General features: G+C 30.2%; 2 protein-coding genes and 1 long non-coding RNA gene across 9 annotated transcripts in view; 1 reads left to right on the top strand and 2 right to left on the bottom strand.

The window, feature by feature from the left end:
* LOC107641148 (protein MAIN-LIKE 1-like) overlaps window positions 1–917 on the bottom strand; it is a 1366-nt gene extending 449 nt beyond the window's left edge. Inside the window, exons 1-2 of the mRNA XM_016344655.1 lie at window positions 849–917; window positions 229–483 (exon numbers count right to left, since the gene is read on the bottom strand). Coding sequence (XP_016200141.1) covers window positions 229–483; window positions 849–917 — 324 coding nt within the window. The remainder of the gene's footprint in view (window positions 1–228; window positions 484–848) is intronic.
* Window positions 1–8416, top strand: part of LOC107644195 (pentatricopeptide repeat-containing protein At1g63130, mitochondrial-like) — an 84230-nt gene extending 75814 nt beyond the window's left edge. Inside the window, exons 2-5 of one of the 6 annotated variants that reach the window (XM_021102807.1) lie at window positions 5514–5615; window positions 5729–7183; window positions 7736–7782; window positions 7913–8051. In XM_021102807.1, the coding sequence (XP_020958466.1) occupies window positions 5749–7183; window positions 7736–7782; window positions 7913–7984 (1554 nt within the window). In that variant the 5' untranslated portion in view covers window positions 5514–5615; window positions 5729–5748 and the 3' untranslated portion in view covers window positions 7985–8051. Of the gene's footprint in view, window positions 1–5399; window positions 7251–7735; window positions 7783–7834 lie in introns of those variants that run through there. The other 5 variants (XM_021102806.1, XM_021102804.1, XM_016348003.2 and 2 more) reach the window with 5 other exon arrangements.
* The window catches only part of LOC107644210, a 10006-nt gene continuing 3881 nt past the window's right edge, over window positions 7772–13896 (bottom strand). For both annotated transcript variants that reach the window (XR_002347233.1, XR_001621262.2), the window contains exons 3-4: window positions 8487–9170; window positions 7772–8030 (exon numbers count right to left, since the gene is read on the bottom strand). This is a non-coding gene — a long non-coding RNA (uncharacterized LOC107644210). The remainder of the gene's footprint in view (window positions 8031–8486; window positions 9171–13896) is intronic.

The following is a 13896-nucleotide window of genomic DNA, read 5'->3' as shown; positions in this document are numbered from 1 at the left end:
CCTCGACCCGCCAAAACCCGCGGTTTAAGCGGTGCGGGTTAGGCGAGCTTTTACTCTTTGGCGCTTCCAATTTTCCAGCCCTGCCCACCTTTTTTGATGGATTACGTGGGCTGGTCCGGCGGGTTTAGACCTGTTTGCCACCCCTAACTATGCTCCAAGTGCCTCCTCAATCATCTCCCATGTGTCATGACCATAATAAGTATGAAAATCTCGACTGCAACCACCTACCGACTCCCCATGTGTCTGCAAGCCAAGGTAATAACCGACATCGTGAAGGGTGATGGTATACTCACTCCACGGCATGTGGAACGAATGGAGACGCCATCTCTCAACAAATGCCAACAGGAGCAAGTTATCGAAGTGAAAATCTATAACTGGAGCTACATGGGCGAAACTAGCATCCTCTAGGTAGCGTAGCAATACATCAAGCGGTCTCTCCACTCCTGAGTCCCTATTCCTCCTTGGAAATAGGACTCGTTGACTCTATGTAATTCGACATTAAGCTCAATTTAAATCACCACTCATCTCAATTATAATAAACTATAATAATTAGCTTAAATTCAAAGATTTCTACATTAAGTTTTAACCAATGCTACTAATAACACCTATTATATAAAGTATCTCTAAAACTCTATCAATGATAAATCAACATTTATCTCATTCATAATAATTTACAATATGTGTAGTCTAAAATCCAAAGATTTTTACATTAAATTTAAAAGTCTCCTTAATTTATATATTATAAATGTCTATTCCTTAATATATTAAACTAACCTAAACTTATAAATACTAATTAACCAACTAATAACTATAATATAATAAACAAAAAAATTAATTTAAATTCTAACCTTATCATCAATGTGGCCTGTGACATGTCTACCTTCATTCAAACGGTTGATGTCGCTACTCCGAATCATTGCGACAAAAGCTTTTTTTTCTTTTATTTTTTCTCCTTCTTTCTCTCTCTATTTTCTTTGAAATTCTCCAAACTCAAAACTAAACAAATGGCTGCAATGTAACGCGCAAGGACTACTTGCGTTGTTATATAGTGGTCCCAACGATTTCGTAGCTATAGTAGAGAAGTTGTTTTACCTCTATTGTATAGTCATTGATTGCGACAAAACTAAACAAATGGCTGCAAGGTAACGCGCAAGGACTACTTGCGTTGTTATATAGTGGTCCCAACGATTTCGTAGCTATAGTGGAGAAGTCGTTTTACCTCTATTGCGTAGTCATTGATTGTGAAATAGTCTCTGCCTGCAAAATTATCATATAATACTTAAAACGGTAAAATATTGAAAAAAATGTTTAAGAGTTAATATGATTTTTTTATTTATATATAAAAAAAAGTTTGAAACACAATTACTAATACTATTTTCTTTTTGGGTTTTTGAGGATGAAACTCAATTATTAATCTTTTTGCTATGGTCATCTGCTTAAGGATTTGTTTGAGTATGATTCTCTGAAAATATCTTTTTTCAAATGATCTTTTTTTATATAAGATCTTCTAAAAAAATATGTAATTTATTGTAGCTTCTAAAAATGATATTTTTTATTTTTTTTTAATGCAGCAAGGAAATAACAAAGTACAACGCATGACAAATACAAAACAGGCATAGCACAAAACAAAAAAGAAGAAAAGAAGCACACCAACCTGGAAACGGAGAAAAAGATCCTGGGGAAGCTTGAGAAGCAGAAGCGGCAAAAAAGCACCAGAGAACAGTAACACAGAGAGAAGAGAAGATTTCTTCAAGAAAGAACGAAAAAATAAAAAATAAAACAAACGAGGGAATTAAAAGGCCAAAACGGTTACAAAAGGAGGGGGGCGAAAATACACAAATAACCCTAAAACAAGGTAAGGCTCGTAGGGGCAAAAGAGGAAAATGCTCCCTCGCATTAAACACCTCCCTCGAAAATAGAAGCTAATAAAGCACGCCTCGAAGAACGCAACAGACGTAGTAGGCTCGGAAGAGTCACGTCAAACCAAAACGGTCAGACGAACCTTCCAGCAAAAGCCGAGGCCGAGACACCGATCTCACGACGGAGAATCAAACGAACACCCAAGAAAAACTAAAGACCCAGCCCGCAGTCAAATACCATACCTCCCAGCGACAGACCGACCTTGCTCGCTCTCCCGCTGCGGGGCAACTGTTACGGATCCGGCCCACGGATCCCGGACCCACGACTAAACCCGAACCCGGTTCCTCGGGTCCGACCCGTCTCCATCTTCCGGAAGGCCCGAAACTGGCCCTCTAGAGCTCCTAACCGACTTTCGAATTCAAACATCTCCCTTATCTTAGCCAGATAAGATAAGATAAGATAAGATGCTCACCAACACCTATAAAAGGAGGACCCAAGTCCCTCCAGGTATTCATTCATTCCACACACTTTATACCTCTTAGATCCATTCTGACTTGAGCGTCGGAGTGTCTTTGCAGGTACCTCCCCCTATTGCTCCAGTCAAGCAATCCGGCATCTGCCTTAACCCGCAAGTTCTCGATCCATCTCTCAACCCGTACCAGAGACATCTTGTACAGAACTTAACTTTAAGATTAGTCGACATTAGTCCCTTTTTTTCCAGTTGTCAAAACTACTTTTCTTAATCCTCACATTTTTAAGGGTTCAGTAGGATTTAGAATTTTAAGTTTAGACTTTAGGGTGATCGACGGCGATGATCGTTGGACGGTTGCCAACTAGGCGGCAACGGTGATGGATAGTCAGCAGCAATAATAAAAGATGAAATTGTGGAAGTGTTGAACACAAAAAAAATAAAAGATAAAAAAATATTTTCTAACTTAATAACATCCAAACAAACACTAAAAACATAATTTAATACAAAATGCTTTTCATGTCTAAGGTAGAATTTAAACTACTGACCTTTTAGATAAGAAACCAAATGATGAAACACCAACCCACACCAACATAATTAGCATATCACCAATAGTATAATCACGCTTAACAATGTGATACCCACTGATATTACGTTTGTATCGGTTATAATAAGTGAAGGTTCGGTCCATATGAATATCTTGTGAGTTATGACTTGTAACGATGTTTGCCTGTTTGGATTTTATCTGAATTTTGGTCCCTACTTAGTTAAAACATTTAGCTCGTGTGTCGTTACTCGTTACCTCTACATGTTTTTTTTTTTTTTCCCCTTTTTGCTTCATAAATATGTAACACAAAATTATACTGATAAATTTCTGCTCATGACTATTCAATATAAAATATAGGCCTTGGATTCTAAATTATTTGAGAGTATTTAGAAGGATCAATTTCAATTCAAGCTGAGTTTTTTTTTCTATTTAATTAATAAATCATAAACTATGGTCAAAAGTCAAAACAGACTAACTGTTCTTTATTGGCATTGATAAAAATGTTTTTACTTTCATGAATGCTAGCCCTCGAACTACAAATGTGAAAATGCATCACGCATTTGGTAACTAATGAAACATTTTCATGAAGCACCGGCGTCCTTTTTCTCATTGAATTTGATAATTTTTTTTTTCCTTTTTTTTTTTATAGATTCACCTTTTCAAACATCTAATTCAATTCTGAGTTATTTTAAAGTGTTACCTGAACTTAAGCAAAGGATGATGAATCTTTCTTGATTTGATCACAAGAAATTCCCACAAAAGAAATAGAAATGTTACATGTAGATATTTATACTTCTTGTGACGAGCTGGCATTACAAGACCATTCACAATCCAGGTTGTCACCTCAAGTTCCACATAAGGAAAACTCTCCATTCCCATCACAGGCTGTGATATCTACTAGCTAAGAAAGACCGAAAATGATAATAGGGTAATGAGGCTAAAATAATGGCACAACTAAAAAAGTTTCGAGTAAAGAGAATGCAGTGGCTAAACTGATGACCAATTATTATACTAATGCTAGTAAAAATAAAAAGATACAAACAAATCATAAAATAACAATTGAATTTTGTAAATAAAACCAGTGAATTCCTATCTTGATAATCCAGCAAATAATCCATCTTTTCCTTTCGCATCATAATACAGCAAAGAACTTACATAATAGTTAGTCTAGTCAAGAGATATACATCATAAGGGTTCATTAATAACCATGATTGAATATTATACCATTCTCAATATACTAATTGATCTTGAAGAAGTTAAAGGACAAGAGATTGCAAAATTACAAGACACTTTAAAAAAAATGCAGGGTCGGCAAGATGAAACCCATGCTGCAATTATAATAGAGAAGCAACAAAACTAGCAATTGAGCAAGTACCATAGTAATTAAAGAGGTTCCTATTGTAGATAATACCAAGCAACAGTTACTAAAGTGAAGAGTTGAAACGGCCTACATTTTTGTCTTAAAATAGTACATTTCACTGTTAAAAAGGGAAATGATGAAAACAAAAGAATTACTTTAGCTAAAAGTTCCAATATATTTTGCAAATAAAATTTTCACCCAAGAAATTATGTGATATTTTTAAATAGTATAATTCAAAGAAAGGAGTGTACTTTTAACCCTCTTTTTTGTTTTAAGAATAAGGTTATGACATTTGTCACTCGAAATTTAAATTACAAAAAATAGAAACAAATATGAGAAATAAAAATTATAAAATGGTGTCTCATAGAATAGAAATGATTATTTGTAGAAAAATAAAAAATTCCTCATCTAAATAAACATATATACTCGTCAGTGTTAAGATAGCAAATACTGCTAAGTGTTAACACAATTTTAAATGCAATATCAAACCTTCAAATGACAAGTCAGAATAAAAAATTCAATAGGAGAAAACAATACGACAAAGGTCCATATATCAATTAATGGGATGAACGACCTAGTTACCAACAAATAGCAGCATATATGCATTGTTTTTAAGCTATTTTTTAAATTTGTCCCATAAAAATATTTTCAATCAAGTTGGTTCTTTAAAAATTATAAATTAATCATATTTATTCTTCAATTACTCCATTTATAATTTTTATCAATAATTGATGTTTATATTAATCAATAGCATACATGACACATAACATGTTTATTAGACGTTGACTAAATATATTTACGAAAATTTATCAATTTTATCACTAAATCATATTAGGAATAGAATTTTTGTAATTATAAAAAATGACTAAATTAATAACTTTTCATAAATAAATTTAGTCAATATCAATTAAACATATCATGTATTATGTACGTTATTAATTAACGTTTTACAATATCAATATTTGAAAAAAATTAATAATGGAATGATTGAAGGATAAATATGATTAATTTGTAATTTTTAAAAAACTAATTTAATTAAAAAAAAATTTAAGATAAATTTAAAAAATATCTTATTTTTTTAGACACTAATTTGAAGATTAACTTTAATTAATACTATGACAAGTAATTCATTTAATTTCGGATAATAAAGACAGTAGTAGTAGAGTTGAAGAAAAGTGCTCAGCAATTGAAAATGAGAATAAAGCTAGGATTAAAGAGGCAGAAGACGCACAACTTAAGCGAATCAAATAAGCTTGATACTGCTCTCACTCTCTCAGGTGGAAGCACTCTTCAGTTCAACGCATTCCCTTTTACGATACTCCACTTGATTGCAAGAAAAGAATGTTGTCATTGTTCTCATCCTCACCAATCAAATTAAGGTATGCTTTTCAATTCCCAAATTCTGTTTCCCTCTCCGCTCTCCGTCTTTGCTTCCCTTCAACTTCATCCCTACACTCTCACTCTCACTCTCAGCCCCAATCACTTGATGAAGCTGTTGATTCCTTCACTCGCATGCTCTCTATGCGTCGCCCTCCGTCCATCATCCAATTCACCAAGATTTTGGGATCTCTTGCCAAGACCAACCATTTTCCCACCGCCATTTCCCTTTTTCAGCAATTGCAAGCCAGGGGAATCGCTCCCAACTTATTTACTTTGAATATCTTAATCAATTGTTGCTGTGGCATGGGTCGTATGAAGCTTGCTTTCTCTATATTGGCCAAGATTTTCAGGATGGGTTTTCAGCCTGATGCCGTAACGTTGACAACAATCCTGAAAGGCCTCTGTCTCTGTGGTAATGTTGAAAAAGCACTGCACTTTCATGCCACAATGCTGGCTCATGGATTTCACTTTAATCAAGTCAGTTATGGGACCTTGATCAATGGGCTCTGTAAGACCGGACACACATCAGATGCTATTCAAGTGTTGAGAAAGATCCCACGACATGGAATTGTTCCTAATGTCATCATGTACAACGCAATTATTGATAGCTTGTGCAAGGTTACCCTTCTAAGTGAAGCTTTTCATTTATATTCTGAAATGCTTGCTAAGGGAATTTATCCTAATGTTATCACGTACAGCACTCTAATTTATGGATTATGCCTTGGGGGTCAACTAAAAGAAGCCATTGATTTACTGAATCATATGATGCTGAAAAACATTACTCCAGATGCTTCTACCTATAGTACTTTGATTGATGGGCTATGTAAGGAAGGAAGGGTCAAAGATGCTAAGAGTGTGTTTGTTATCATGATGAAAAAAGGTGTGAAACCAGAAGTGTTTATTTATAATAGCTTAATGGATGGATATTGTTTGGTTAATGAGGTAAATAAGGCAAAATATGTATTCAACACAATGGCCCAAAGTAGTGTGTCGCCTAATGTTTGTAGTTACAATATCATGATTAATGGTTTGTGCAAAAGTAAAATGGTCGATGATGCCTTGAATCTCTTTGAAGAGATGCGTTGCAGGAACTTGGTTCCGGACATGGTTACTTACAATACTCTAATTGATGGCTTGGGAAAATCAAGGAGAATCCTTTGTGCTGTGGAGCTTCTTAAAAAGATGCATGATAGAGGTCAACCTGCTGATATAGTCACTTACAGTTCCTTGCTGGATGCTTTGTTCAATATCAAACAACATGACAAGGCACTTATATTATTCAAGGAAATGAAAGAGAGTGGCATTGATCCAGATATATATACATACAACATACTTATAGATGGCCTGTGCAAAAGTGGAAGAATTAAAAAGGCAGAAGAGATATTTCAAGATCTTTCCATTAAAGGCTATCGTCCAAATGTGCGGACATACACCATTATGATCAATGGGCTTTGCAAAGAGGGTCTGCTTCACGAAGCATTGGCACTCATGACAAAAATGGAAGACAGTGGTTGCTTACCAGATGCTGTGACTTATGAAACAATCATTTGTGCTCTATTTGAAAACGGTGAAAATGATAAAGCTGAGAAACTTCTTTGTGAAATGATATCTAGAGGCCTATTGCAAGGATAAAGGTAGATGAGATTCTTCTTGTTAGACATCACAAATGTTGTTTGTATCTCTTTCTTTTTAACTTGTGTTTTGTTACCTTCTTCAGGATCATCTATCCATTACATATTAATGCTTTTGGGTCTTGACATGATTGTTACCCTTTATTCTGCTTTATCCACCTTAAGCGTTTTCTTTGTCATTGCTTATTTTATGGCATTTTCAGCTACTAGATGGTTGTCATACGTTTCTTGTGGGTATCTATCATTATTTCTTTTTTTCTTTTCTGTAATTATATAAATGCATTGATGTTAATTTAGCACTAAGCTGAAATGGTTCTGATTTCATCATTGAAAGGGATTCACGTGTTAGTTGTGAAGCTTCCCTGCACTCTTATTGTCTTTCAATCTTTTCATTTCCCCCCATGCAGCACAAACTGGCTGATGTAGCTTTAGATGAAATCTCAAATGTTATTTTGCAAACATCTTCTCATTTATCTGTGTTCATGCAGTTATACCTGAGAGATATTGTACCAAAGCAATTAACATGACAAAGAAGGTAACTGATTTTCTTGTTATATAGAGTAAATAAATTTTGCTTTTGATTCAAGGTATAAATATCGGTGGGTAACAAAACCAAGCTTGATTGAACTACTATTGATTGGCAATTTGGCATATATGGAACAAAGGAAAGAAGAGGCAGAACAATTGCTCTCCCCAAGCCCCAGCTAGGAAGGGTTGCACATCAGCCAGGGGGGTAATCATGGACCACCTGCATAGTAGTTTCGTCCACAAAGGGCAGCCATCCTGCCAAGTAGAAGGAGATAGTCAATAGCAGTCAAACGGACCTGTCTGAAAGCATGTATATAAAGGAACTGCGATTCAAACTTCAAAGTCAAAGGATTTTGATCAAACACCAGCCTCTTGTGCAATCTCCAAGCACCCCAAAGAGTAGCAAGAAACATTTGCACAGGTTAATGCTCACAAAATTTGGAACACTTCATCATCAATTGCATGTTCCCATATAATCATGTTAAGAAAAATGATAAACCTATAAACTTTACAATAAAATGAGAAATTTTGGTGGTATACTCGAGCTTTTAAGTTCAAATCTCATTACAGTTAAAATATTGTTGGGAAACAATTAAGTGATCAATCTGATTTTAATGAAGTTTATTCACTTCTTTTTGTCATACTGATCTTACAAAGATAAGTTGTATTGAACTACTATGTTGCAAGATGAATAATGACATTAGATTTTACCATTGTAATTTTATATGATAGGAATTGTCCAGTGGGGAGTATTTTGATTTGTTAGCTGAGCTAAACTTGTAGGTTGATGGCTTGATAACTTTCATCTTTATGCTGGCTCTACCATAGATCAAATGATTCATTTGAAACGTTCTTGAAGTTATCATGAAAAACATTGTTCCATTTGTTTGTTTGTTTTCTTTTTTCAGAAAAAAAAAAATCGACATCAAAAATTTTGAAAAAAGAGCAGTTATCATTTGTTTTTTGAGGGGTTTTCTTTAACGTTGAAATAGAAAATAACTAGTTTTTCTGAAAAAAAATATGAAGTATATAAAGAACCGAAAACAGAGGGTTCAATTTGAAATATTATTACTAAAATCCGTGGCCGAGATTAAGATAATAAAAAGATTACTAAATCTTTAGTTTTGGCAAATTTTTCAAGTAGAAACAAATCAACAATCAAAGAAATCGAATAAGCTTGATACTACTCTGACTCTCTCAGGTGGAAGCACTCTTCAATTCAACGCATTCCCTTTTGTGATACTCCATTGATTGCAAGAAAAGAATGTTGTCATTGTTCTCATCCTCACCAATCAAATTAAGGTATGCTCTTCAAATCCCAAATTCTGTTCCCCATTCTGCTTTCCATCTTTGCTTCCTTTCAACTTCATCCCTACACTCTCACTCGCATGCTCTCTATGTGTGGTACTCCATCCATCATCCAATTCACCAAGAGTAGAGTTTGAAGAAAAGTGCTCAGAAATTGAAAATGAGAATCAAGCTAGAATTAAAGTAGCAGAAGAAGCACAACTAAAAGCAACACAACTTGAGAAAAATTATAAATTGATGCAGACACAGGGAAACAAACTTGTGAATATCAAGGCAGTTCAAATTTCCAAATTCAGTATCTGCCTACTACATACAAATATGTACCAAACTAAGAATCTATTGTTCCTCAAACACAAAATGAATTTATATACTTATCATCATCATTTAGTTATAGTCACCATGAAATCAATTGATCAACTATCTATCCACATCATTTAATTATAAACTAGTATTTTCACCCGTAGTAACATTATGGGAATATAAATTTTTTAAAACTACGGTCCACTTTGTTCTGACAGGTCCACTTTGTTTTGACAGTATAGATTATGCATTGTACAACAAATTTATAAAATCAAATTACTTTTGCAAAAAAAAAGTCATAGGTTGACAAAAGTTTCTGACTAAGAAGACTAAAGTATCTGTAGATAAAAAATCAAATAATAAGATTTTTATTTATTATTTTTATATGAAAATGTCTAATTTTTTATTAATAATTAATTTTAACATTCATTATCTAAAATTTAAAACAATTTAACGTGTATACTTTTATATTTAATTAGGTGTTAACTGTTAAGTTTGTTGCAAAAATAAAAATAATTAATTTTTATACTTGCTATTTAAAAATAATATTTTTTCTCCGTTTTAATTGTAATAAAAAAATATCGAATGACATATTTTGATTTGTCAAATTACTAATATAAAAAAGTCACAAAAAATTATTAATATAAAATATAAATTATATATAGAGTGAAAATGGTAGAGAGAAATAGAAAAATAGAGAGAGGTAGATGAGAGAATTTAGGAAGGGAGTTTATTAATTTTGGAGGAAAATATTTTCTTTCAATTTTAATAAGAGAGTGTCATGTGACACATTTAGTTATTAAATTAAATAGTAATATATGATACATATATAGGTATATTTTAATTTCAATTTTAATTTTAATATTTTAATTTTAATTTTAATGTAATTAAAAAATGTCATGTTACAAATTTTGATTGTTAAAATCGTAATTAGTCATTGATAATAATATATAAAAGAGATAGAGTGGTTGAAGGAATGAGAGAGATAGAGAAATGAAGAGGGAGGAGGGAAAAACTCTTTAATTTTGGAGGGAAAAGATTTGATTTCAATTGCAATGTGGAAGTGACACGTGACACATTTTATTTGTAAAATTAGTTGGGAGGAAAGAAGAATTCTTTATTTTTGAAGGGAAATATTTGATTTCAATTATAATGAGAGAGTGATATGTGGTATATTTTGATTGTAAAATTAGTAAGAGGGAGGGGGAGAATTCTTTAATTTTGGAGGGAAAGATTTGATTTCAATTATAACGACAAAATGACATGTACCACATCTATCTATTCTATTATATAAAAACCGGATGTCTGCACTTAATGATGAAGCTGACGTGGCATGTTTCGGAGAGTGTTTCCAATTTAATTGTTTTAACTCATTCAATACAATTTATTACACTGACTTAATTATATCAACTAATTGATTTGATTAGATATTTAAATATTTCTTTTCTTAATATAATTTATTATAATTTATATTACTTAATTAATTATACTACATTAATTATAATTCGTTATATTAGTGAATTAGTCTTTTCATTTATAAAGTCTAAAATAAAATAAATAAATTGTTATTTATTCTAATTAATTTGTTTATATACTATATATGAATTAACGTCTATTCTATTATATAAAAATCAGATTTCTACACTTAATGATAGAGCTGACGTGACATGCTTCTGAGAGTGTTTCTCGATTTATTTCTTTTAACTCATTAAATATAATTTATTATGAGATTAATTATATCAACTAATTGATTTGATTAGATATTTAAATATTACATAATTATTATAATTTATATCAATTTATTTTAATAGTATTTCCTAATTTATTTCTTTTAATATTCTGGTAGTATTTTTTAATTTATTAAATCAAATTAGGTATAAATTATGTATATTAATTAATTGATTTGATTAAATTATTAATAATTAAAATAATAAATCTATAAATAAAATAAGCAATTGAGATATTTTTAACTAATAATTAAATCAAATTAAATTATATGTATTGAGTCAAATTCAAATTATGTGAATTAAATACTAAACTAAAATATGATCATTTCTTGCTTATTCAAATTAAATGCAATAAATACAAATTAATTTTGTTAGATAATCATGATTTTCTGGTCTTCTATATATAGACGGCCAAACAAAATGATAAGAATCATCATTTTTATCGATTTTGTTATTTCAACTCTTCTTTTCTTCACTATTAGTTATAAAATTAACTCAAAAATAATTTTTTTTAAAACAATTGAATCTTGATTCTAACTTTTAATTATAACATTAGTATTCTCTCCAAATTATATGCAATAAATATTTGAAAAAAATAGAAATGAAAATATAGATTAGAAAGATAAGCGGTAAAAATTTAAAATTAAATAAAAAACTATGTATATAATAACAATAATAATAATATTTTTTATTTAAATTATATTATTTTGTTAATTTTGTTTTCCGTAAAAGAGAAAGATAGAAAAAATAGAGAATAAAAGAAAAGAGAGAGAAAGATAAAGATGAAAAATGAGAGTGAGAGTGAGAGTTTGTTAATTTTTGAAGAAAAAATTTTATTTTAATTGTAAAAAAATATCGGATGGCATACTTTGATTTCTCAAATTACTAATATATGGAGAGAGGTTGAGAGAATTTAGGATGGGAGTTTATTAATTTAAAAAAAAAAATATTTTCTCTCAATTTTAATAAGAGAGTGTCATGTGACACATTTGATTATTAAATTAGATAGTAATATATGATATATAATATAAGTATATTTTAATTTCAATTTTAATTTTAATATTTTAATTTTAATTTTAATGTAATTAAAAAATGTCATGTTACAAATTTTGATTGTTAAAATCGTAATTAGTCATTGATAATAATATATAAAAGAGATAGAGTGGTTGAAGGAATGAGAGAGATAGAGAAATGAAGAGGGAGGAGGGAAAAACTCTTTAATTTTGGAGGGAAAAGATTTGATTTCAATTGCAATGTGGAAGTGACACGTGACACATTTTATTTGTAAAATTAGTTGGGAGGAAAGAAGAATTCTTTATTTTTGAAGGGAAATATTTGATTTCAATTATAATGAGAGAGTGATATGTGGTATATTTTGATTGTAAAATTAGTAAGAGGGAGGGGGAGAATTCTTTAATTTTGGAGGGAAAGATTTGATTTCAATTATAACGACAAAATGACATGTACCACATCTATCTATTCTATTATATAAAAACCGGATGTCTGCACTTAATGATGAAGCTGACGTGGCATGTTTCGGAGAGTGTTTCCAATTTAATTGTTTTAACTCATTCAATACAATTTATTACACTGACTTAATTATATCAACTAATTGATTTGATTAGATATTTAAATATTTCTTTTCTTAATATAATTTATTATAATTTATATCAATTTGTTTTAATAGTATTTCCTAATTTATTTCTTTTAATATTCTGATAGTATTTTTTAATTTATTAAATCAAATTAGGTATAAATTATGTATATTAATTAATTGATTTGATTAGATATTTAAATATTTCTTTTCTTAATATAATTTATTATAATTTATATCAATTTGTTTTAATAGTATTTCCTAATTTATTTCTTTTAATATTCTGATAGTATTTTTTAATTTATTAAATCAAATTAGGTATAAATTATGTATATTAATTAATTGATTTGATTAAATTATTAATAATTAAAATAATAAATCTATAAATAAAATAAGCAATTGAGATATTTTTAACTAATAATTAAATAATCAAATTAAATTATATGTATTGAGTCAAATTCAAATAATGTGAATTAAATACTAAACTAAAATATGATCATTTCTTGCTTATTCAAATTAAATGCAATAAATATAAATTAATTTTGTTAGATAATTATGATTTTTTGGTCTTCTATATATAGACGGTCAAACAAAATGATAAGAATAATCATTTTTATCGCTCTTGCTATTTCAACTCTTCTTTTCTTCTTTTTTTTTTCTTTATGTAAAATTTCTTTTATGGATAAATAAAAAAGTATGGATGAATAATGTTTCGTTGATTGTTTGTTTATAACTCAAAAATGTCTCAATTTAAGCATTACCGTTGCTCAATGAAGCTGCCGACTACCGCTCTGAATTCATTGTATAGCTGGAGCAAATTATGATATAGCGAAAAAACGTCTATGCATGCATGCTATTCTTCTTTATATATGTATCCCTCTATTTTTACAATTCACATCTTTATATATTAGATTTTTTTGACATTATTTAAATTTGATATTTTTTTTCTATTTTTACGCTTTTAATCATTTTTTGTCTTAATATTTTGTTCTCATCAATTTCTATATTTTATTTTAGGTTAACTTTGTAGTTCAAATTTAATCATTTATGTCATTATTGAATGTTATGAAATTGACCAGATATTAATAATAAATAATTTAAAAAAGGTATTTTTTGGAACAATTCACCTAAATTTAAATTGTTACGTTAAACAGATGATGATAAATATTTTTGTATTAAATCTCTTATAAAA

This window comes from Arachis ipaensis, chromosome B05 (genome assembly GCF_000816755.2).
Source record: "Arachis ipaensis cultivar K30076 chromosome B05, Araip1.1, whole genome shotgun sequence".
In the NCBI taxonomy this organism is placed as follows: domain Eukaryota; kingdom Viridiplantae; phylum Streptophyta; class Magnoliopsida; order Fabales; family Fabaceae; genus Arachis; species Arachis ipaensis.
This window is presented reverse-complemented; position numbering and strand designations above follow the sequence as displayed.